General features: G+C 40.5%; 1 protein-coding gene across 2 annotated transcripts in view; it reads left to right on the top strand.

The window, feature by feature from the left end:
• The window catches only part of LOC120025760 (atrial natriuretic peptide receptor 2-like), a 58,617-nt gene that overhangs the window by 25,206 nt on the left and 9,443 nt on the right, over nt 1-23,968 (top strand). Inside the window, exons 7-15 of one of the 2 annotated variants that reach the window (XM_038970377.1) lie at nt 3,035-3,119; nt 9,700-9,820; nt 10,994-11,068; nt 11,940-12,017; nt 16,423-16,527; nt 16,930-17,001; nt 17,693-17,852; nt 17,975-18,130; nt 22,398-22,566. In XM_038970377.1, coding sequence (XP_038826305.1) covers nt 3,035-3,119; nt 9,700-9,820; nt 10,994-11,068; nt 11,940-12,017; nt 16,423-16,527; nt 16,930-17,001; nt 17,693-17,852; nt 17,975-18,130; nt 22,398-22,566 — 1,021 coding nt within the window. Of the gene's footprint in view, nt 1-3,034; nt 3,120-9,699; nt 9,821-10,972; nt 11,069-11,939; nt 12,018-16,422; nt 16,528-16,929; nt 17,002-17,692; nt 17,853-17,974; nt 18,131-22,397; nt 22,567-23,968 lie in introns of both variants that reach the window. The other variant, XM_038970375.1, reaches the window with a different exon arrangement.

The raw sequence follows: 23,968 nt of genomic DNA, 5'->3' as shown, positions 1-23,968 counted from the left end.
TCTTGAGATTCCTCGGGTCTCCACGGAACTAGGTAAATACGCTTTTAGTTACACATTTTGGAATCACTTACGACATTCATTACATTTGGATTCCCTGGTGCCACTAGGGAATTTTGAAAACCCTGATGATAAATTAGTTTTGATTGACATTGATAATTTGTTTATGATGCCTGTGATGTTCTAATGTAATGTTGTTTTCAGGGAACCATTGAAAATTAGACCCTGGTCTCAATTGGGCTCCCCTGATTAAATAAACGTTTTTTAAAAAATATCATGAATTGTTTGCGAGGTTTAATGTTTGACTTATTACATTAAATAATTCAGTAATGATTGGAAAAATGATGGCAATCATCCGTTTTTATCGCAAGTAAGAAACTGCTAGCCATTGGCTGCTAACCAATGTTCCTTAAAAAAAAAATCAGCACTGAGCATATTTCAGGTCTGCTGAGCACAAACTTGAACATTGTGAAAATGCAGTGCGCGTTTACTGAGTGAGCGTTTACTGTGAACACTGAGGCGGTACCCAAGTAGCCTACTGTGGCTATTTGATCCTAATGTAGGCCTACCAGAGTGGCCTACCATCAAAAACAATGGAGAAAATGCATCCCATAACAATTTTATCATTCACCCTACAGTAGCAGTCAATGTGTGGTGTTCAATGTAGGCCTACATTCCATGAGACTTTTGGAAAAAAAACATGCAGGACTTGACATTAACCTGTTTATCCACTTGTACTTCAGACAAGGAGGTGACTGGAAATGTTGTTGTGTTGTTTGATGCAAGAAATCCCTTTACAAAATAAAATGCATTATTATTCCCATACTATTATTACAGCGAATCAGACAAATTATGCAACCCACTGCCTATTGGCTACTTAGCTTATTCAAGCCGGTCTCAAAATACAACACTGCCCCTTTAAGAAGAAAAAAAGCTCATTACCTGACTCGCTTTTCAAATATGTCTAGAAATGTAAACATTTTGTGCCCTTGCAGGAAGCAAACACTCCCTTATTGCTGACTACAAATGATCTATAACTGGGCTAATAACTAACTAACTAGTAAAGGATATGAACAAATGTGCACACATGGCTACATGCAGCTCTCGCTTTGATCTCAAAACAAGCGCATCTACTTATGACCGCTCATGCTGTAAACACAGTCTAGATCAAAGTACAACCTACAACCAAATCTCTTGAATAGTTAGTTTTGTTTCGGTATGTTGCATTGAAAGTGGATAATATTGCGTTGATTCGATCACAATTGCCACAGTAAAGGGAAACGTTGATCGTGTTAGCAAGATCACCTTCTGAGTCAAAATGCAAGACGAGATCTACCGCTCAGTAATTTTTTTTACATGACTTAAACGTAAGCCTATGAAATATTAACCATTTAAAAACTGTACTGTAGCAATGAGGTTTGTACAGTAAGCTATAGGCCCAATAAATGATCTACGCATATTGGCTTTGCTTGAATTGCCCTGCCAATGCATTATTTAAAAATTTGAGGTAGGCTATATGAACACACCGGTAATAGATCCATTGTTGTATTACTTGTGAGGCGCAGCTGAGTGAGCATACATTTAAGTAATTCATGTTGTTACTCCTATGAACAGAGAAAGTGAAATATTCCTTGATATTAAAAAAGACCCAAGCCGCTAATTATAACAACAAATCAAGCCTATAGATACACTTTCCTACTCATTCATTACTGCTGCAGTGCTTGTTGTAGCGCTGAGTGGAAATATGAAGAACACACATTTTATGCCTTATAAAAGTGTTGAATACAAAGTATTGACAGTGCTGAGTAAGAACTTAAACATGAACTCACTCGCTCTTTGACAGTCTATCTCTAGAATCTCTCTAGTTTTGAAATCTCACAGTATCAACTTTGCTATAGCTTTCTTTTTTCCTGCTACGTTACTGCAGACACGGTAGTCCGATTGACCAGCGTTAGGCCTATAGTGCACTTGATTTGCTCTCCGGGCCTGGAGGGAAGGCAGAGTTTGTACCTTCTACCATATGAAATGGTTCAAAATGGCAACAGCAAGGCAGCTGAATCAGGTGTATCTACTGCCATCAGCCCGAGACAAATAAAAAAAATAGGAAGACAAGGCTTTATTATTGTTTTTTTTACAGAAATGTTTGGCAATCGACTTGGAATGCCTTGGACATCGACCAGTCGATCGCGATCGACCGGTTGGTGACCACTGCTCTAGAAAGTTGAGTGAAGTTCAACCTTGTGCTTCTCTCTGTGGGCTAAGCGGCAGGCCCTGGGGAGCTGCACGGTAGTCTCGGCAGGCCCTGGGGGAGCTGCACGGTAGTCTCGGCAGGCCCTGGGGGAGCTGCGAGGTAGTCTCGGCAGGCCCTGGGGGAGCTGCACGGTAGTCTCGGCAGGCCCTGGGGGAGCTGCGAGGTAGTCTCGGCAGGCCCTGGGGGAGCTGCACGGTAGTCTCTGCAGGCCCTGGGGGAGCTGCACGGTAGTCTCGGCAGGCCCTGGGGGAGCTGCGAGGTAGTCTCGGCAGGCCCCGGGGAGCTGCGAGGTAGTCTCTGCAGGCCCTGGGGGAGCTGCACAGTAGTCTCGGCAGACCCTGGGGGAGCTGCGAGGTAGTCTCGGCAGGCCCTGGGGGAGCTGCACAGTAGTCTCGGCAGACCCTGGGGGAGCTGCGAGGTAGTCTCTGCAGGCCCTGGGGGAGCTGCACGGTAGTCTCAATCGCCCTATAGTGGCAAAAGTAAGAACTATCAAAAACGCACAGTTAAAGAGGAGAATAATTATTCTGACATACTAAGTTAAAAGAAATGTGACACATTAGTGCAGGAAATGAAGACGTTGATTAAAATGCTGGAAGTGAATGCTGGAATCAAACAATTAACTATGCAAATGAGCAAAAGCTGTCTGAATTAAGGAAATAGACGCCTGGCTCAAATAGAAGCCTGTTTCGAATAAGTATCATTTGGTTTTGAAAACAAATATTATAAATCTTGAAATGTTAATAAAAGGAGAAATGTGTAGATTGCTGTGCTTCCCTGTATTTCCAGCTCATCTTCCAGTGCTGGGGATTGTAGCTGTCGGGTCTGGCTTAGCCCTCATCATTTTTGGAATCTCCAGCTTCCTCATTTACAGGTGAGTTGTTTTGTTCATTCAGGCTTGTGCTCTGAAGACCAAGCAGTGAAATTAACATCTTTCATCTTGGAGGGAGGTAGAGGGAGGGGGAGAGAGAGGGAGAGGGAGAGGGAGGGAGGGATAGAGGGAGGGAGGGATAGAGCAAGGAAGGGAGAGAGGGAGAGAGAGAATTGATGTGTTTCAAAGAGGATTTATTAGGAGCACAATTATAGGTGCCAGCATGAAATGTACATGATTGTTGCCAGGAGCAACCACTCAGCAAGTGATGGTGGAAAAGTTAAGCAGAAAAGTATGTCAGTTCCCAAGGTAAACTCAGTTACACTACCTGGCCTAAATATTTGAACAACTTCATAGTTACGCTCACATAATAGTAATTAACACGTTCCTTTGTTATTATTCTTTACACTGAATGTAGACAGAGACCTTTGCTTGATCTCCAGTCGCATTCTATGAACTTTGCTATGAACCTGTTTGTGAAATGAAATAGAGTTCCGGTGAGCTTTTGGAAATAAGTTCTAGTTTTTCATAATTGGCTTTTTAAATGCGGAGGCTAGAAACACCCACATGTGCTTGTGCATCTGCTGGAAAAATGATTGGTACTCTCAACACTGTTTATGTACGGGCTGCATTCGGTCTTCAACAAGGTCTAGAGGGCTGCTCTGAAAATTGGTTATACTTCCTCGCCGTCAAAATGTGCAAAAAGCCATAGTTTCTGGAATTTCCGAAGCTGCCTGAATGTCTAACTTTAATTTCTGTGATTATTAGCGAGCTGGACACAGTCAAGGAAATGTATGAATGTAGGTCAATTTTCATTTCTACACCGTTTCGATTTGGTTTTAGTCATTTTAAAGTATGTTAAGTTAGTTTTCCCAATATTATTTTTTACTTAGACCACCCGTGGTCCGGACATTTGACACCCCTTACTTATCTAGAGCGACATGTAAATGTTTGCACATGCTCTTCATGCAGATGGAGTTTTGGCAGTAAATGAATGCATCTACTGTCACCCCTAATATTGATGTTAATGTTGTCCGTCACAGGTGGAACACTGATATTTCATATTAGTTATGTTTAATATCAAAACACTAATTGGCCTCCCTCTATTTGCCAGGATTTTAATGACCAAATCTATATAATTACTTCTCACAGTTAGATACTAGTTAGATACTAGGTATTCCTCAGGGAATAGGCAGAATTGCATTTTTGGAGTGAAACTTATGTTTTGGTCATTGGCTTTATATGAAACTCCATGATTTGACTATATAGGGTTCTCTTATAGGGGTTGTGAACAAACACATTTTCTCACAGACGTCACAATTTAAGGTGTAATTTCCTTCCATGTGTATTTTACAACATTCAAAGAAGGGTCATCTTGGCTTTCTAATGAAGACTGACTGGGTTTAAATGTGTGTGAAGTGCAGGGTTGGGTAGGTTACTTTCTAAATGTAATCTGTTACAGTTACTAGTTACCTGTCCAAAATTGTAATCAGTAACGTAACTTTTGGATTGCCCAATCTCAGTAACGTAATCTGATTACATTCAGTTACTTTTAGATTACTTTCTCCTTAAGAGGCATTAGAAGAAGACAGAAATGTATGTTACCAATTGAACGAAATCTATTGCAGGATAAATCAATGTTGAAGTTTACATAGCTGGCCATATATAGATACATTTACTTTATGGGTTGGTTATGTAGGCTTCTTCTAACCCATCGCTTTCTACTACATATAATAATACAATTAAATTATATCTTTACATTAAAAACCAAAGGCTATCAGAATTCCAGTCATTACAATAAATGATATACCCCTTGATCTTTAAGAATAGGACTTGGAAATATGGAAGTATAGATTAGCCAAATTATTTTACCTGAGAATAGCCCCAAAACTAAGGATTTATAAGACAGCCCTACTCTGTTGTTTATGATTTTGTTGTCATGGAGGACTGATTGGGCTCATTGATTCGAGTTGAAAAATAAATGCTGCGCTCATGGAATGGCATGCTTTGAGAACTACTGAGAGGGCTATTTTCATTTGGAAAATGAATGCCATATGCTGCATTTGCTATAGGCCCATTGTTTACCTTTTCGTTGGTGACACTTTGATATCTTGACAATATGCAGCAGTCTATGAAATAGCACATATGGAATCATGTAGTAACCAAAAAAGTGCAAAGCTGTCATCAAGGCAAAGGGTGGCTACTTTGAAGAATCTCAAATATAACATATATTTTGATTTGTATAACACTTTTTTGGTTACTACATGATTCCATATGTGCTATTTCCTAGTTTTGATGTCTTCACTATTATTCTACAATGTTGAAAGTAGTAAAAATAAAGAAAACCCCTGGGAATGAGTAGGTATGTCCAAACTTTTTACTGCTACCGTATATATAATTTATAAGTCCAAAAATGGATGTAGCAACTACAGATTGCCCCTTTAAGTCTATCAAAAGTGTGTGAGTTTGAGCATGTGTCCATTAGGACTATGGATTTTTTTTTTATCAGCATGAATTAGATTGAGCAATAAAACACAGACTTTTATTCCTTAGGCTGGGATCTGCACTATGCAGCTGTTCCAAGAGCACATTTTTCACTGGCTGTCCACTGGTTTCAAAAATAATGATTGATAGGCAGCTTAAACTTCTTGAATTCAACCTTTATTGGGTTCAAATACACATTTAAATTTGTGAACAGCCATCCACAACAACCACAATCCGTAAGCCGCAAATAGCTAAATGAGAGAGCAGCAGTGTGATTCACATCAATGTACTATGTAGATATCAATAATAAGTGATATCCATATCGCTGTAGACTACACCACTGCTGTCATCCTTACCTCCAAGTGTTTATTCAAGTTGGACAATCTTTGGATGCCGACAGCAGTCACACCATTGGAAGACATAGCTTGGACTGTAGCCTACCAAAGCCTATTCCTGCTTTTTTCCCGCGATCCATCAAACACATTTGGTGTGTCATCATAGTGGTCTCTGACTTGTGGTCAGACTCGCTCAGGTGGAACAAACTTAAACTTGCGCCTTTTTTCAATGCTGATTTGAATGTCATTGCGAAAACAGAGAAGTGTCAAATATTTTTTTACGCAAACATCTTTTCTGAATTTAAAAGTCATCCTTGAAGTAATCATCTAGTTTTTCAAAAGTATCTGTAATCTGATTACAATATTTTAGCTGGTAATGTAACGATGACAGTTAGTGTTTTTTTGTAATCCCTTACATGTAACGGATTATAACTCCCCATCCCTGGTGAAGTGTTAGGGGATGTTGAGCAGAACCTACTATAGGGCTCTGTAGTTTAATGGAGAGTTTGTCCAGCAAAGGTATTCACATATGGGATTTATGAAACAATAGAGCTAGTGTGGAGCACTTTGGTGCTGCGGCTGCCAGACTGCAAATGAAGGCCTTTAAATAGAAAAATACTTTTTGGGGGAGAGAGAATTGGTTTAATAGTGTTTCCTGGCCTAAAAGATTGCACCACTCCCCAGCGATAATGTGACATTTCCATTCTTCCACACGGGCAGAGTCCAGAGAGCTTATACAGTTGAAGTCGGAAATTTACATACACTTAGGTTGGAGTCATTAAAACTCGTTTTTCAACCACTCCACAAATTTCTTTTTAACAAACTATAGTTTTGGCAATTGGTTAGGACATCTACTTTGTGCATGACACAAGTAATTTTTCCAACAATTGTTTTCAGACAGATTATTTCACTTATACACTTGTATCACAATTCCAGTGGGGTGGCAGGTAGCCTAGTGGTTAGAGTGTTGGACTAGTAACCGAAAGGTTGCAAGATCGAGTCCATGAGCTGACAAGGTAAAAATCTGTTGTTCTGCACCTGAACAAGGCAGTTAACCCACTATTCCTAAGCTGTTGTTGAAAATAAGAATTTGTTCTAAACTGACTTGCCTAGTAGAATAAAAAATACCTATCAGGAAGGAGATGTGTTCTGTCTCCTAGAGATGAATGTACTTGGTGTGAAACGTGCAAATCAAACCCAGAACAACAGCAAAGGACCTTGTGAAGATGCTGGAGGAAACAGGTACAAAAGTATCTATATCCACAGTGAAACAAGTCCTATATTGACATAACCTGAAAGGCCACTCAGCAAGGAAGAAGCCACTGCTCCAAACCCCCCATAAAAAAGCCAGACTATGGTTTGCAACTGCACATGGGGACACAGATTGTATTTTATGGAGAAATGTCCTCTGGTCTGATGAAACAAAAATAGAACTGTTTGGCCATAATGACCATTGTTATGTTTGGAGGAAAAAGGGGGAGGCTTGCAAGCCGAAGAACACCATCCCAACCGTGAAGCACTGGGGTGGCAGCATCATGTTGTGGGGGTGCTTTGCTGCAGGAGGGACTGGTGCACTTCACAAAATAGATGGCATCATGGAAGGAAAATTATGTGGATATATTGAAGCAACATCTCAAGATATTAGTCAGGAAGTTAAAGCTTGGTCGCAAATGGGTCTTCCAAATGGACAATGACCCCAAGCATACTTCCAAAGTTGTGGCAAAATGGCTTAAGGACAACAAAGTCAAGGTATTGGAGTGGCCATCACAAAGCCCTGACCTCAATCCTATAGAACATTTGTGGGCAGAACTGAAAAAGCTTGTGCGGGCAAGGAGGCCTACAGACCTGACTCAGTTACACCAGCTCTGTCAGGAGGAATGGGCCAAAATTCACCCAACTTATTAAGCTTGTGGAAGGCTACCCGAAAAGTTTGACCCAAGTTAACCAATTTAAAGGCAATGCTACCAAATACTGAAATAAATCATTTTCTCTGCTATTATTCTGACATTTCACATTCTTAAAATAAAGTGGTGATCCTAACTGACCTAAAACAGGGAATGTTTACTAGGATTAAATGTCAGGAATTGTGAAACTGTGTTTAAATGTATTTGGCTAAGGTGTATGTTAACTTCCGACTTCAACTGTATATACTGTATATACAAATAACTTTACACAAATCAACAACCAATCAGCATACTGCTAAAGCAACACTTGAGTGGTTTAAGGGGAAACATTTAAATGTCTTGGAATGGCCTAGTCAAAGCCTAGACCTCAATCCAATTGAGAATCTGTGGTATGACTTAAAGATTGCTGTACACCAGCGGAACCCATCCAACTTGAAGGAGCTGGAGCAGTTTTGCCTTGAAGAATGGGCAAAAATCCCAGTGGTTAGATGTGCCAAGCTTATAGAAACATAGAGACATACCCCAAGAGCCTTACAAGTTTTTATCTGGTTTATGAATTTACTAAAAGTAGCTGATTAGTAAATGTAGCTGATCAGAAACTTACTTACTAAGATGAGGCTTATCTTGAAGTTCTTATGTTGGGTACAATTTATGTCTGTTTTAGACATACCTACAGTTAATACAGTTTCCTACTTAGACAAGGAGTCACTTGAAAGCCCAGTACCTTATGTTTTCTACTCTGAACTGGCTTCTCTGGAATGCAGGGCCATGGAAGTTGGTTCCTGTGCATACACATCAAGAACAGCTCCAAGTCTTCAATGTTAAGACCCAGCAAAAGGAGGATGGGAGTTAAGATCAGAATGAATGGTGATTGGCCACTGTGGGTGGAAATGCAGCACTTGCAGAAAGAGGAAATGAGGAATATATGAATAATTGTTTAACTACATGTACCGTACATGTGAGCGAAAATAGCTGTTTTATTTGTTTCTCCAGAATACATTTTCAAGTCACATGTACGGTACATGTAGTTAAATAATCATTCAATAGGTGGCTCAGCAGAGGGGTAAAATCCACCAATATGCAAACACTGCAATTATATACTGGCACTATCTGGAAGTGTCTTGCACCTTTTAGACTGACCTGGAATGTGTGGGCTCGGCTCTTTTTCCCCCTTCATTTTCAACGTATCAAACTAATAACGATTTCCCCCTCAAAACGCTCACATTCTTAACATTGAAGCCATGCTTGAGGATTTCAAAAACATGGAATTTTTGCAGCAAATCGAGGGGATGTTGAGAAACACCAGGTCCTGAGAGATCTGCACCAGATGTGTTTATTCACTTGGATATTTTTTTTTCACATCTCAGAGTGACTTCTAGTTATACTGGTGTTTAAAAAATAAAAAGTCAATACATTTTTAAGTGGTATATTTTTGGTCACACAGTATTTAGTTTTGTTCTGGTAACTTACAGTTTGATCGACATTGGGGAGGTAGAATTGTAACATTACATCATTACAGTTATTATCATAATACCACAACTTTATTTTGATAATTTGTCATAGAGCTGTGGACAGTTCAAACTTTACCCTTTGTCAGTGTTAGATTGCTGAACCCAAATCATTAATTTACTGCATTTATCAGATAGTATCTGAGGAAATACCACTGACAAAAGTTTAATATCTCATTTGAAATGGCAAGTTTCAATTATGATGAATGATCATAACAGTAATGATTCTATCATGTTAGAACAATCTGATAACAACAATGTATGCATAATGTATCTACATGCTAGAGTTTCAGTTCTGTGCCTCTGTTGTAAACACTTTTACTAATGTGTCCTCCTGCTGTTCCTGTTGAAGGAAACTGAAGCTGGAAAAGGAGTTGGCTGGAATGCTGTGGAGGATAAAGTGGGAGGACCTGCAGTTTGAAAGCCCCAACAAATATTCCAAAAAAGCAGGCAGCCGTCTCACCCTCTCACAGGTACATTTGTCTCTGAAATATCCTGTCAAAACTCAAGAGTTCAAACCAATGAATGACCTGTACTATGTTGTTTATTAGTCGTTCAGAGCGATCTCATATCATGACATGCTGGCAGCCTAAAACATTTCCTCACAATTTGATCTTAATATTGTTTTAATTTGGTCAGTAGTCCTGGCACTGCCGTGCATCGGAGATTAAGATGTTGTTGTTTCTCTAGCAGATTAGAATTCCATTTTAGCCAGTGGGAAAGAAAAGGCTCAACAGATGCAGTTTATCTTGCTAAAACCTCTCTACAGACCCACAGTATCACTGCTACTGCTCTCATTGCTTTGTTCTTAAAGCATCTTTGAGATTCTGTTTGTAATGAAAAGTGGTATATAAAATACATCTATTATTATTATTATTATTATATGCAACAGAGGACTAGATATCTGTCTCCGTGGTACAATTCATGACATCATTGTTGTTTAATAGCACACAAAATGTGCAGTAACAACACTGGCATTGGAATGTACTAAAACTGTAGGTACATGTTGGTGTCTGTACATACAGTATATGTTTTACATTGAGAGCGAAACACAAAGAAAGAGAGAAAGACGGTCCAAATCCTTTGTTAGTTTAAACATTCTTGAAAGTCTTCCCGGTGGTTTACTGAAGGTGGCTGGGTTTGCAGTGGCAGACACATATTAAATGATTGTTAAAATAATCCCAAATCTTACAGTACACATGTGCAGACATTCATGCACGCACATGCACACACCTTCTTCATTACAAGCTTTCAGTCCAATTCCTGGGATAATAGTTTATTTCCAGTATGCCATGTGTTGCCAGTATTTGCATTATCTAAACATATGTAGTGCATGCTGACACTTAATACATTACCCTCACTCCCTTTTCATTCACTCTCTGTACACCCGTTGCTACACATACGTCTCCCCGAGATTCGGTTTAGCGTATGAACACAGCAATTCTTCATTTAACTGGCAAATATACCCATTGCACTTACATATGAATAAAATGTTCAAGCTATTGCAAAGAACTCAACTGAATTGTTTAAGTGAACATTGTATATTTGTATATGTAATGATAACCAAACTGAACCTAACTGTAGTGTACCTGAACATTTCTCTGACTGTATCTTATCTGAGAAAGGATACTTGTTACTCCTTCCAGAGAGGCTCCAGCTACGGCTCATTGATAACTGCCCATGGAAAATATCAGCTATTTGCTAAAACAGGCTATTTTAAGGTAAGGCTTTCTGAGTTCTGACATTTTCAACTCCTGCTCACCCACATGTACACGCTCACAGAGGAGATGGAGAAGAGAGTGGGCGAGCTCTGCACAGCTCAGCTGGCTGGTTTTAATGTGATAGACAGTGTGGTTCACACCTCGTCTGGACACAGCTAGCAACGTGTTGTTGTTGTTAATTTCTCTGTTTAATGAGTCTACTGAGAAGGGGGAGGATTATGTGAAAAACGTCAGGCTTTAAATGTTGAGACGTGGTTGTTGGCTACATGTAACACATTTCTTCTCTATAGAAATATGTTGTAAAGTATCCAAAGCATTATATTTTCTCCTTTTTTCTATTTAGAATGCACACCTTGAATTTGATGGTGAGCTGCTCCATTGCTATATTCATCCTATTGTACCTAGCAGTCTATCATGTACTGTGTCTCCCTGGATTTCTCTCGCTTCCCCACCTTCTCTGTAGATTGACTTATCATCCCATATCAAAGTGAAAGATATAACTCTCCATCCCGGTAGCATAGAGTTCATGTTAAATATACCTGGCATACAGATACCATACTCTGTTAAAGGAACGCTAATGTACACCTATTTTTACTTATGTTTTTCCCTTTCTCTTCCTTCCAAGAATTCAGTGAATAAGAATGGAATACGTCAATGTTCCCATGAACCTTATACATGTCCTTTCTTTTCGCTATTTTCCTACTGTCTGTCACACAGTTCCCAAAGATGGTCACATTTAGTTCTCTGCTATTATAGAAATATAATAGAACACATCTCTTCCAGTACACCACACAGTAGTCTGTCACGCAGCCTGCGTAGAAGGTTATTCATATCTGTCTCTTTATCTTGCTCTTCTGTCTCTTTGACACAGGGCAACCTGGTGGCCATCAAACATATGAACAAGAAGAGGATAGAGATGACCAGACAAGTGCTGTTTGAACTCAAACATGTAAGTCCAGATCAGTGCCAAATGTTTTACTGTATACAGTGCCTTCGGAAAGTATTCAGACCCCTTCACTTTTTCCACATTTTGTTACGTTAAAGCCATATTCTAAAATTGATTAACATCGTTTTTTCCCTCAGCAATCCACACACAATACTCCATAATGACATAGCAAAAACAGGTTTTTAGACATTTTAGGAAATGTAAAAACAGAAATACATTATTTACAAAAGTATTCAGACCCTTTGCTATGAGACTTGAAATTGAGCTCAGGTGCATCCAGTTTCCATTGATCATCCTTGAGATGTTTCTACAACTTGATTGGAGTCCACCTGTGGTAAATTCAATTGATTGAACATGATTTGAAAAGGCACACACCTGTCTAGATAAGGTCCCAGTGTTGACAGTGCATGTCAGAGCAAAAACCAGAGCTCTGAGACACGATTGTGTGGAGGCACAGATCTGGGGAAGGGTACCAAAAAATGTCTGCAGCATTGGAGGTCCCCAAGAACACAGTGGCCTCCATCATTCTTAAACTGAGGAAGTTTGGAACCACCAAGATTCTTCCTAGAGCTGGCCGCCCGGCCAAACTGATGGTAACTCTGACAGAGCTCCAGAGTTCCTCTATGGAGATGGGAGAATCTTTCCGAAGGACAACCATCTCTACAGCACTCTAACAATCAGGCCTTTATGGTTGAGTGGCCAGACGGAAGCCACTCCTCAGTGAAAGACACGACAACCCGCTTGGAGTTTGCCAAAAGGCACCTAAAGGACTCTCAGACCATGAGAAACAAGATTCTCTGGTCTGATTAAACCAAGATTGAACTCTTTAGCCTGAATGCCAAGTGTCATGTCTAAAGGAAACCTGGCACTATCCCTACGGTGAAGCATGGTGGTGGCAGCATCATGCTGTGGGGATGTTTTTCAGTGGCAGGGACTGGGAGATTAGTCAGGATCGAGGCAAAGATGAACGGAGCAAAGTACAGAGAGATCCTTGATGAAAACCTGCTCCAGAGCGCTCAGGACCTCAGACTGGGGTGAAGGTTCACCTTCCAACAGGACAACAACCCTAAGCACACAGCCAAGACAACGCAGGAGTGGCTTCGGGACAAGTCTCTGAATGTCCTTGACTGGCCCAGCCAGAGCCCAGATTTGAACCTGAAAATAGCTGTGCAGCAAGCTCTCCATCCAACCTGACAGAGCTTGAGAGGATCTGCAGAGAGGAATGGGAGAAACTCGCCAAATACAGGTGTGCCAAGCTTGTAGCGTCATACCCAAGAAGACTCGAGGCTGTAATTGCTGCCAAAGGTGCTTCAACAAAGTACTGAGTAAAGGGGCTGAATACTTATGTAAATGTGATATTTCAGTAGAACATTTTTATACATTCACAAAAATGTCTAAAAACCTGTTTTTGCTTTGTCATTATGGGGTATTGTGTGTAGATTGATGAGGGAAAAAACGATTTAATCCGTTTTAGAATAAGGCTGTAACGTAACAGAATGTGGAAAAAGTCAAGGGGTCTGAATACTTTCCGAATGTACTGTATGTGTGATGTTATTACTTAACATTATTATCATAAAGTCTGGTGTGTTGTTTAACTCTTTACTACCTCACTGCAGGGGTATTCATTCCCTAAGTAAGTGTTTGTTAAGATTCATTCAGCTAGATGGTCCCGTGTGGCTCACTTGGTAGAGTATGGTGCTTTAAACATCAGAGTTTTGGGTTCAATTCCCACAGGGGGCCAGTATGAAAAAAGTATGAAAATGTGTGCACTCACTACTACTGTAAGTCTCTCTGGATAAGAGTGTCTGTTAAATGACTCATATGTAAAAATATTGTGGTCTTTTCCCTCCTATACCTCATTGATGATTTAGTTTTATTGGCTGCTATAGAGAGTCCACTCACCTGATTTAAACCAGTCACTGATGAAAAGACTAAAGTAGTTAACACTTGGACCCTCCAGGACTAGAGTTGAATGTGCCTGCCTTGTTCCCTGCCTCCTGTTATTGTAGGTGATCATACCTCTGTTTATGACCCCTCTGCAACAGCAGTAGTAGAATGAGTCTCTCCCACTGAGGTGGTTAAGCCACTGTAGACTTTGGGGGATGTGAAGGGGATGTGTACTGAATCATTACCAGGTTGTTCACAGGAGGGTCTCTTTAACTCTGCTGCAGGAGATGTCTCATTACGGAACCTGTGCTCTTGCTGCTGTTACAAAGACAGATCCTCAAATGTCCTCAAACATCCTCCAACATCAGCTGTGGATGAAGAAAATTGTCTCCATTTTGGGAATGACATTTTATGAGACAGTGATAAGGAAATGGGGAAAAAACAACTAATACTTGAAACACAATGTGGAAAAGGCAAACATTGATGAAACATATTAGTTTAACCCTCCTGTCGTGCTCGTTTCATGTTAATTAATTCTGTGTTCACGGTCCAAAATGACCGCCCCATTATAGCTGATTATAAATCCATAATAATCCATATATTATCACCTAATGTTGTGTTAGATCTTTTTATCAACTTAAGTTATTTTGAACATTACAAGTTTTTAACTTCTATTTGCTATTTATGGACTCTAGGTCTCATTGACCTGAGCTCATATAACTCATTTTTGAGTAAAAAAAAGCATAATGTATGAATTATTTTGACTATAACAAATACTCAGATGAAACATATTGTGCTAGTTATCACAGACTACTTTGTGTCAAAGTTTAACAAGGACTATCTCTCCTCCTCACCAGTGTCATGATCACAGATATGATCAAGAGCCTAACATACAGTATATCGTTTGGTCGTTGTGCTTCCACGGAATGAATTGTGAGCAAGGACTCAAAAAAGCTTTATATACCAGAGCTGCGAGAAAAGTTCTATGAATTATTGAAACAATGTTGCGATTGTTTGTGAGAATGCCAACAGGTGTGATTCCCGTGGGGGAAAGATTTTATTGTGGAAAGGTTCCCATGGGGGTTGCCATGGAAGCCAAGAAGGGGAGTGAGGTGTGTGTGCTCAAACACACAGGCATGTGGGGGTCTGGGAGAAGAAATGTGTCCATCTGATGAATGGGCATATGCCTGAACTACATTTTATACACTAATTGTAGTCTCACCTATTCATTTCCTTTGACCTGGAACACCACAGGTGTACAAAAGTTAAATAAAACACCCAAAATGTAGTGAAAATCATCCGAATGTATTTTGTGTGTTGAGATGCTCTGTGTGGACAAAGTCATGGAATCTTATGACAATCAGATTAAGTGAACTACATTTTTCAGAGAGAAAACCAATTAGACCGGAACACAGCAGGAGGGTTAAAGCTACTGAAAAGCCAGACGTCAGTGCTATTATCTGATCTCTGGGTCTGTATTAATTGAGTTATCACCCGTGTTGGTGGATAAGGCTCTGGGCGGCCTGGGCTCTCTCGCTCTATGTCTGTGTCTGAGCTTTGGATGTGAGACACGGCGGTGGGCAGGCTGCGAGCACAGGAGAGACAACAGTCTGAGCTAGCAGCTCCTCAGACGCCCCGGCGACCTGATCGGCTGTCAACCATATGGGGGAGAGAGGGGTCTGCCAATGGAAACTTAACTGCTTGTCTTCCAGAGCCTCTCCTCCCCTCCTCCCTTAGCTAGCGTTCAGCATGGGAAATGGTATAGGCCAAAGGGTATGCTAACTTCTCCTGAGTCGTGAAACAGGAGCGACTGACTCCCTGGTTTTGGTGTTATAGCAGCTGTCACTCACCTCTGTTTTCCATGAAATGGCCCCAGACCAAAACACACCATACAGGTTATGCTCACGTTTTTTTTAGAAGTTTCATGCTGCTCAGAGATATTATGTACATCCTCCCTGCCAGGGCATGGATGTATTGAAACCGAGAGGATATGTGGACAGGAATTAATTTGTGTGTCTCTTTAAAAGATTCCTTCACTCGGTTGTTTATACATACACAGCATATGGAACTTTTAAATACAGAGTTCACAATGCTTTCCAAGGTGAATTCCATGACATTTTATTTGACATTATTCATTTTTGGACTAGATCCCATGTAGTGCATTTTACACGTTAGCCAGCTATGCACTCATATTATAGCTAGTACATCCTTTCAACACCTCCATATTTTTTCACATTCTGTGGTTTTTCACAACACTGCCTCATTCATAACCTCTCGGCCTAATTTATTCACATGCACGTGTCAACTGGATGGCCTATGAGTGAATGCTATACTCGACACGTAGAAAAGACACGGTGCCAAACCTGCTAGCTGTAAATAGACTATTCTGATGAGGTTTTGTCTGTCCTATTTGTTAGCTTTTCTAGAAAAGCTCATCCATTTTTTTTTTTAGCATCTATTGCCATATAATCTTGAGCGATATAGCTATAATGATGTAATAATTATACTTGTTTGGTTACAGATGAGAGATGTGCAGTTCAACCATTTAACCAGATTCATTGGTGCCTGCATTGATCCTCCCAACATCTGCATCGTGACTGAATATTGTCCAAGAGGCAGTCTTCAGGTAAGACCTCACAATCATTATATTTAATGGAATATTAGTTGTATTGCATGTTTTGTCTGACCACCAATATAATATTAAAATGGCCATTCAGTGTGATCTTACTAATCTATTCATTCATACTATTTCTGTAAATGTATGGTTTAAAATGCCCTGACAGAGAGACATTTGGAAACATACACTTGACTTTCATCTTCAGTTTGAAATGCCAGTCTGATATACTGCTACTATTTAACTGCCGAAATGTAAGAATGTTAAACTATAGGAAACCTTTAGCAATGGAGCTTATTGTGTGAAAACATTTCATACTGACACGCTGTAAAACTGTGTTACTGTTTAAAAGACAGATACATGTGATGTAGCAAGATGACAGCAAGATTCCAGAAATGTTTATTTAACTTTTAGGACATTTTGGAGAATGAGAGCATCAATCTGGACTGGATGTTCCGCTATTCACTCATCAACGACATAGTCAAGGTATGTGTTATTCACCTACTTAGGTGCCATACTGTGGAAAATATAAAGGGAATCCATGTGTGTAGCCACGTCACATGTTGCTGTAAGATAGCAGCCAACAATACTATGTTGGTAACTGCAGTTTGGTTGTTTTGAGGTCACATGGCTATATGCATCAAACTTCATATGACATCAAACTTGGACAGCAACATAATCACAATCTCACCACAAAATAAAAAGTAATCATCCATATGTTTTCAATGGTTATTTATAGCCTGCTCTAACAAAGGGGCTGTTTGTTTGAAATCACTATCTTAAGAGATACTATATTGGTGAAGTACATGGAGAATGGAGTACACCAACCACATTGCTGTTAAAATAACAGTCCTTCAAGCTGGCAACAACAGGGACCTTCTGACAAGCAAAAGGGCCTACAAGCCACATTCTGGTACACAAGTGCCTCAAAATATTAGACGTATACATGAGAGTGCAGTATCCTTTTGAGTCCCCGTAGAAATGTTATGAACATTAATACCACATAAGTTCCAATGTGACATGTAAACTGAACACTTGGATCCATGCAGAATTTTTATTACATTTCCATTTCGATCAAACTCAAAACACATATTTTCCACATGATCAGTATGTTTTCATGTATGCTATACTGTAGGAAAAATGTCTTGAACGGTACATTTCATGCTTGCTCCGCCAGGGAATGAACTATCTGCACAACAGCTACATCGGCTCCCATGGAAATCTGAAGTCATCTAATTGTGTGGTGGACAGTCGATTTGTGTTGAAAATTACAGATTACGGACTGGCCAGTTTCCATTCATCATGTGAAAATGACGACTCGCACACACTCTATGCAAGTAGGTCAACATTGTCAGTGGAGGTGATCACTTTGCCTCTTCACCAATGGAAGGAAACTAAATGGAGGATTGGATAAAGGAAAAGGTGTTCAGTGAATAATGTGAGTTTGTTGTGTTTCCAGAGAAGCTGTGGACGGCCCCAGAGTTGTTGATCTACGACAGACACCCTCCACAGGGCACCCAGAAAGGAGATGTGTACAGCTTTGGCATCATACTCCAGGAGATAGCCCTGAGGAATGGACCCTTCTATGTGGAGGGCATGGATCTGAGCCCCAAAGGTAAAATTAATTATAAACACAATTATAATGACATTTTGACATTTGAGTCATTTATTTAGCAGACGCTCTTATCCAGAGAAACTTACAGTTAGTGTATTCTTCTTAAGGAAGCTAGGTGAGGCAGAAACATATCTCTGCCATTGTAAGTACATTTTTTCTTAATAAAGCTGTGTCGTGGATATTCTACACAGGAACACTCGAAGTCAATCTTAAATGAATCATTGTTTATTATCAGCGTGCTGGAGAGGTTCCAACCATCTCAAGTACACATGTTGATCAGGAGCTCCTCCCAGGGCAGTCCAGTTAGTTCTCTTTTATACAGACAAGTTATATTTGCATGATTTAGCTTATTCATCATTCATAATTAATTAATCACTAACATTTGCTTAATTCATGTGACCGACCAATACTGGGTCAGGTATGTGACAGACCAATATCTCATGAGGCTTCTTCTCTCTAAGCTGAGACCTTGAAACTAAGACATCCCTTTCTCAAAACAAGGTTCTGGGCGTACTGCCAAATTGCAGATACTGATAGTGAGGATTCATTCAATCAGTCACTTGCATGAACAAAGAAATTGGTTATTAGAAAAGCACATGAATAGAACACAGAAATTGAATAAAAATGTCCATCATAGTAGCTATCAGCAAAGTCAATGCTAGTAGAAAATAGAAAGGTGTGTGCGAGTATTAGTTTACAAGAGGCAAGGGTGCTGTGGGGTTATTTAAGATACTCTTTGTAGATGTAGGGTTTCAGCCATTTTCTGGAAGATGGGCAGGGACTCTGCTGTCCTAACTTCAGGAGGAAGCTGGTTCCACCATTGGGGTGCCAGGACAGAGAAGAGCTTTGACTGAGCTGAGCGAGAGCTGGCCTCCCATAGGGGTGGGAGGGCCAAGAGATCAGAGGTGGCAGAACAGAGTACTCAGGTTGGGGTGTCGGGTTTGACTATAGCCTGAAGGCAGTTCTTCAAATCAAATCAAATCAATGTTTATTTGTTACGTGCGCCGAATACAACAGGTGAAATGCTTACAGTGAAATGCTTGACAATTTTTAGGGCCTTCCTCTGACACTGCCTGGTGTAGAGGTCCTGGATGGCAGGCAGCTTAGCCCCAGTGATGTACTGGGCCGTACGCACTACCCTCTGTAGTGCCTTGCGGTCGGAGGCAGAGCAGTTGCCGTACCAGGCAGTGATGCAACCAGTCAGGATGCTCTCGATGTTGCAGCTGTAGAACCTTTTGAGAATCTTCAGGGGTGGCAGCATAGCCTAGTGGTTAGAGCATTGGTCTAGTAACTGAAAGGTTGCAAGATCAAATCCCCAAGCTGACAAGGTACAAAATCTGTCATTCTGCCCCTGAACAAAGCAGTTAACCCACTGTTCCTAGGCTGTCATTGAAAATAAGAATTTGTTCTTAACTGACTTGCCTAGTTAAATAAAAAAATCTCAGGACCTATGCCAAGTCTTTTTAGTTTCCTGAGGGGGAATAGGCTTTGTCATTTTCCTCTTCACAACTGTCTTGGTGGGTTTGGACCATTCTAGTTTGTTGTTGATGTGGACACCAAGGATTTTGAAGCTCTCAACCTGCTCCACTGCAGCCACGTCGATGAGAATGTGGGCGTGCTCGGTCCTCATTTTCCTGTAGTCCACAATCATCTCCTTAGTCTTGGTTACGTTGATAGGTTGTTATTCTGGCACCACCCGGCCAGGTCTCTGACCTCCTGTCTCGTCGTTCTTGCTGCTCCGTAGGCAAGTACCATGGTCTTGTAGTGGATGCAAGTTCCCACATGGCTGACATATTGAACATCAAGTTGGGCATTTCCTTGATAACGGAATTACGAGTTGATTCAGTTGTTTCACTTTAAAATGTATGCCAAACAAAAACATTGATATCAAAGTTTAACAAACCATACAACTCTATGCACAAGGCCTACTTTTAACAATTTCCACTGAAAAAAAACTTTAGTACGGAATTACGGTAAAATCTACCTCAGATGTTTATGCAACCACGTAAATATTTGCAGAATGGGGTGTCTGCTATGACATGGCACCTTGAGTTTGAAAAATATATAATTTTGGTTATTGAACTACAGTAAGTGAAGTGGATTTACACCCGGTAACAGAATTACGGTAATGGAATTACATCATGGGTCCCTGATCTGTACTAAACAGAAATGCATAATTATGGATATGAATGTCATTGTTTCACAAGTTTGGACATCACAGCATAGTAGTGTACAGTGCAGTACAATACAGCACAGCAGAGTTCAGTACAGTAGAGTACAAATATACTGTACTTGTTACTTCTGTGAACTTTCATTATTCATTAAATTAGAAAATATCTTAAATATATGTGGATTTCTGGTAACGGAATTACAACCCACAAAGCATTTCTTATTCCTACTGAAGGTAAACAATTTCTCCAAAATGATATATACTGAACAAAAATATAAACGCAACTACTGCAAAGATTTTACTGAGTTACAGTTCATATAAGGAATTCAGTCAATTGAAATAAATTCATTAGGCCCTAATCTATGGATTTCATATGACTGGTAATGCAGATATGCATCTGTTGGTCACAGATACCTTAAAAAAAGGTAAGGGTGTGGATCAGAAATCCAGTCAGTATCTGGTATGACCACCATTTGCCTAATGCAGCTTGATAGATCTCCTTTTCAGAGTTGATCAGGCTGTTTATTGTGGCCTATGGAATGTTGTCCCACTCCTCTTCAATGGCTGTGTGAAGTTTCTAGATATTGGCGGGAACTGGAACACGCTGTCGTACACATCGATCCAGAGCATCCCAAACATGCTCCATGGGTGATATGTCTGGTGAGTATGCAGGCCATGGAAGAACTGGGACATTTTCTGCTTCCAGGAATTGTGTACAGGGCCATGTGACATGGGGCCGTGCATTATCATGCTGAAACATGGCGGCAGATGAATGGCACGACAATGGGCCTTACGATCTATGTCTGTGCATTCAAATTGCCATCGATAAAATGCAATTATCTTTGTTGTCCATAGCTTATACCTGCCCATACCATAACCCCACTACCACCATGAGGCACTCTGTTCACAAAGTTGACATCAGCAAACCACTCACCCACACAACGCCATACACGTGGTCTGCGGTTGTGAGGCCGGTTGGATGTACTTTTTTAAAGATTGAAACTGGTTGAAAAGTGTATCTATGCCTTCATTTCCCCAAAATATAGACTCTTAGCTTTCATTTTACACCCAATTTGATATGCTCCTATGAACTTCACGTTGGTGTTCATGGGTCCTTTTACATGGAAATGCCCTGTTGTGTCTGTCTCCATTATTGAGCCAATTACTCTGTCACTTCAGATACTTTAGGCAGCTTGCCTCCTGTTCACCATGACTCAAGTGCCATTATTTCCTGCTTGATTGAATGTTCCTAATCGATAAAGTAATGGAGTAAAAGTCACAATCATCAGAGTTGGACAACTCCAGTCTTCGGCTCGAGGGCTGCAGTACTGCTGGTTTCAGTTCTCCCTGGGACTTAGGGGGCTTTCACACCAAATTGGTTTTGTGCTGTTTTTCCGAACTCTGGTGCATTTACCCCCTTAGTTCAGTTCGTTTGGACTGGTGTAAACACTCTATCCACACTCGGGAGCGCACTAAACTACGTACCGTGGTTCCCTCAAAAAGGGTGGTCTTGGTCCGATTCAATTCTTACCGTGATGAGGTTCGCTGCAGGTGAGAACGCAGTCCAGACCAAATACAGGAAAAGAACCAGAGTCGCTCATTATTATTGGTTGTTTGACTGCGAGCATTTGATGAAATGCACACAGCATCATAACTTGAGATATCTGAAACATTCTGTGAGTAGCAGCGCATTTATGAGTGCGTCCAATGCAGATTTGTAGAGACGGGGCTATACTGAATATAGTCTATTCACATCGCGTTTAGAGTTTCCTCCCGCATGTTGTTGGAAGACCAAAGCGAAAGTAGTATGAAGATGGGAACACAAGTGATCCTTCATGATAATCATCAATGCATTTTTGTCCAATAAGCAAATGACTTGCATGGACACGTTTAGGAAATTTTATTAGTTTGACATTTGGCAATGTGAAACCAACCTGACCAAATTAAAACATTATATTAACAAATAGTCTGACTCTGATTCGAACTATAGCTCTAAACTATGTGTGAAAACGCCCTTAATTGATCAATCAATTTCACTGTTTTCCCAGAGAATGCAGAACACACACACTAACACACCCCCTATCTTGTCTATTACAGAGATAGTGCAGAAGGTGCGTAATGACCAGAGTCCTTACTTTCGGCCCACCACAGACAACAGCTGCCACTGTGAGAAGCTGACCATCCTGATGGACAGCTGCTGGGCCGAGGACCCCGTCGAGCGGCCAGACTTCAGCCACATCAAGATCTACATCACCAAACTAAACAAGTGAGCACTGAGCACAGTCGTGCCCCAAAATGGCTCCCAATCTCATCTTGTATCAGATACCATGTAGATAATATTTTCTTTGGATTTATTTTATGAAGATGTTTGAAAAAGAGAATGGAGGAAATAATTGCATTAAGTTGATATTATCAAGAGATGCTGGAAAAGGGATCTGCTATTAATATTAAATAAAATTGGGATGCTTATCACACACAAATAATTTCAGATCAGAGCGATAGGAAGTCTTCTCCCTCCAAAAGTGTGTGGTTTATATTTATCTTGTTGCTTTTCATGGCTTACTTATTTAGATGCATATTTTGGTTCAGTGGTGTGTGCGTGTATGCATGTAAAAAGCATGTTTTCCCTTGAGCTGGGCACACCTGTCACTGATCAAAAGCAGGAAAACCTTCAAGATGTACAGATGAGTGACCTCTGTGACAAAGAAAATAAAGTACTTAATGAGCTGTGGGAGGAAATCAGACCCTGGTATTTGTTTTGTCGCTGGATTAAGCTTTCCTACAACTTTCAGATGTGCCCCCTTTGTGCAGAAGTGTTTTGATGTTATTCAACGCTTCTGTATTTCTTACAAGTGCAAACAAAGGCTTTTTTTGTGTTGGTATAGTAGAAATCCTCCTTTTGAATTCTGACAGTTGTGCCAGGGAGATCACAACTACGGTTGCAAAGGTACCGGTAATTTACCAAAGAATCTTCAGTAATATTGGTATTAACAGGTCATTTTTGTCAATCTATGGTAACTTTGGTAATGTATACTTGAATAACTAAGATCTGGTGACTGCGCAGGCCACTTCAGTAAGCTGAAATCACTGTAATGTTCGTATAACCATTCCTGGACAATCCTATCCTTGTGGCATCCTGCTGAAAAAATCCATTCATGGATATACTGCTGCCATGCAGGGATGCACCTGATAGGCAATGATGTTCAGATATCCTGTGGCATTCAAACGTTGCTCCACTTTTATCAAGGGGCCCAATGAGTGCCATGAAAAGACCACACCATAACACCACCACCACCAGCCTGCAGTGTTAACACGCGGCATGATGGATGCATCTACTCATGTGGTTTTCTCAATACCATAGTCCTCCCATCAGCATAAAACAGCAGGAACCACGATTCATCAGACCAGGCAATGTAATTCCAATTCTCCAGTGTCCAGTGTTTTTGTTCCTTAGCCCACTGCAACCACAGTTTCTTGTTTTTTGCTGAAAGAAGTGGAACTCTGTAAGGTCATCAGCTGCCATATCCAATTCGTATCAAGGTACGATGAGTTGTGCATTCTTTTATGGGTCTTTGGGCACCAATGTTGTACTGGACTGTCAGTTGACTAACTGTAGCCTGTCTGTTGCTCTGCACAATTCGTCAGCCTCCTTTGTCCGCTTTCATCAA

Source organism: Salvelinus namaycush, chromosome 31, assembly GCF_016432855.1.
Source record: "Salvelinus namaycush isolate Seneca chromosome 31, SaNama_1.0, whole genome shotgun sequence".
NCBI lineage: Eukaryota > Metazoa > Chordata > Actinopteri > Salmoniformes > Salmonidae > Salvelinus > Salvelinus namaycush.
Note: the sequence above shows the minus strand (reverse complement) of the source record. Positions and strands in the feature narration are given on the sequence as shown.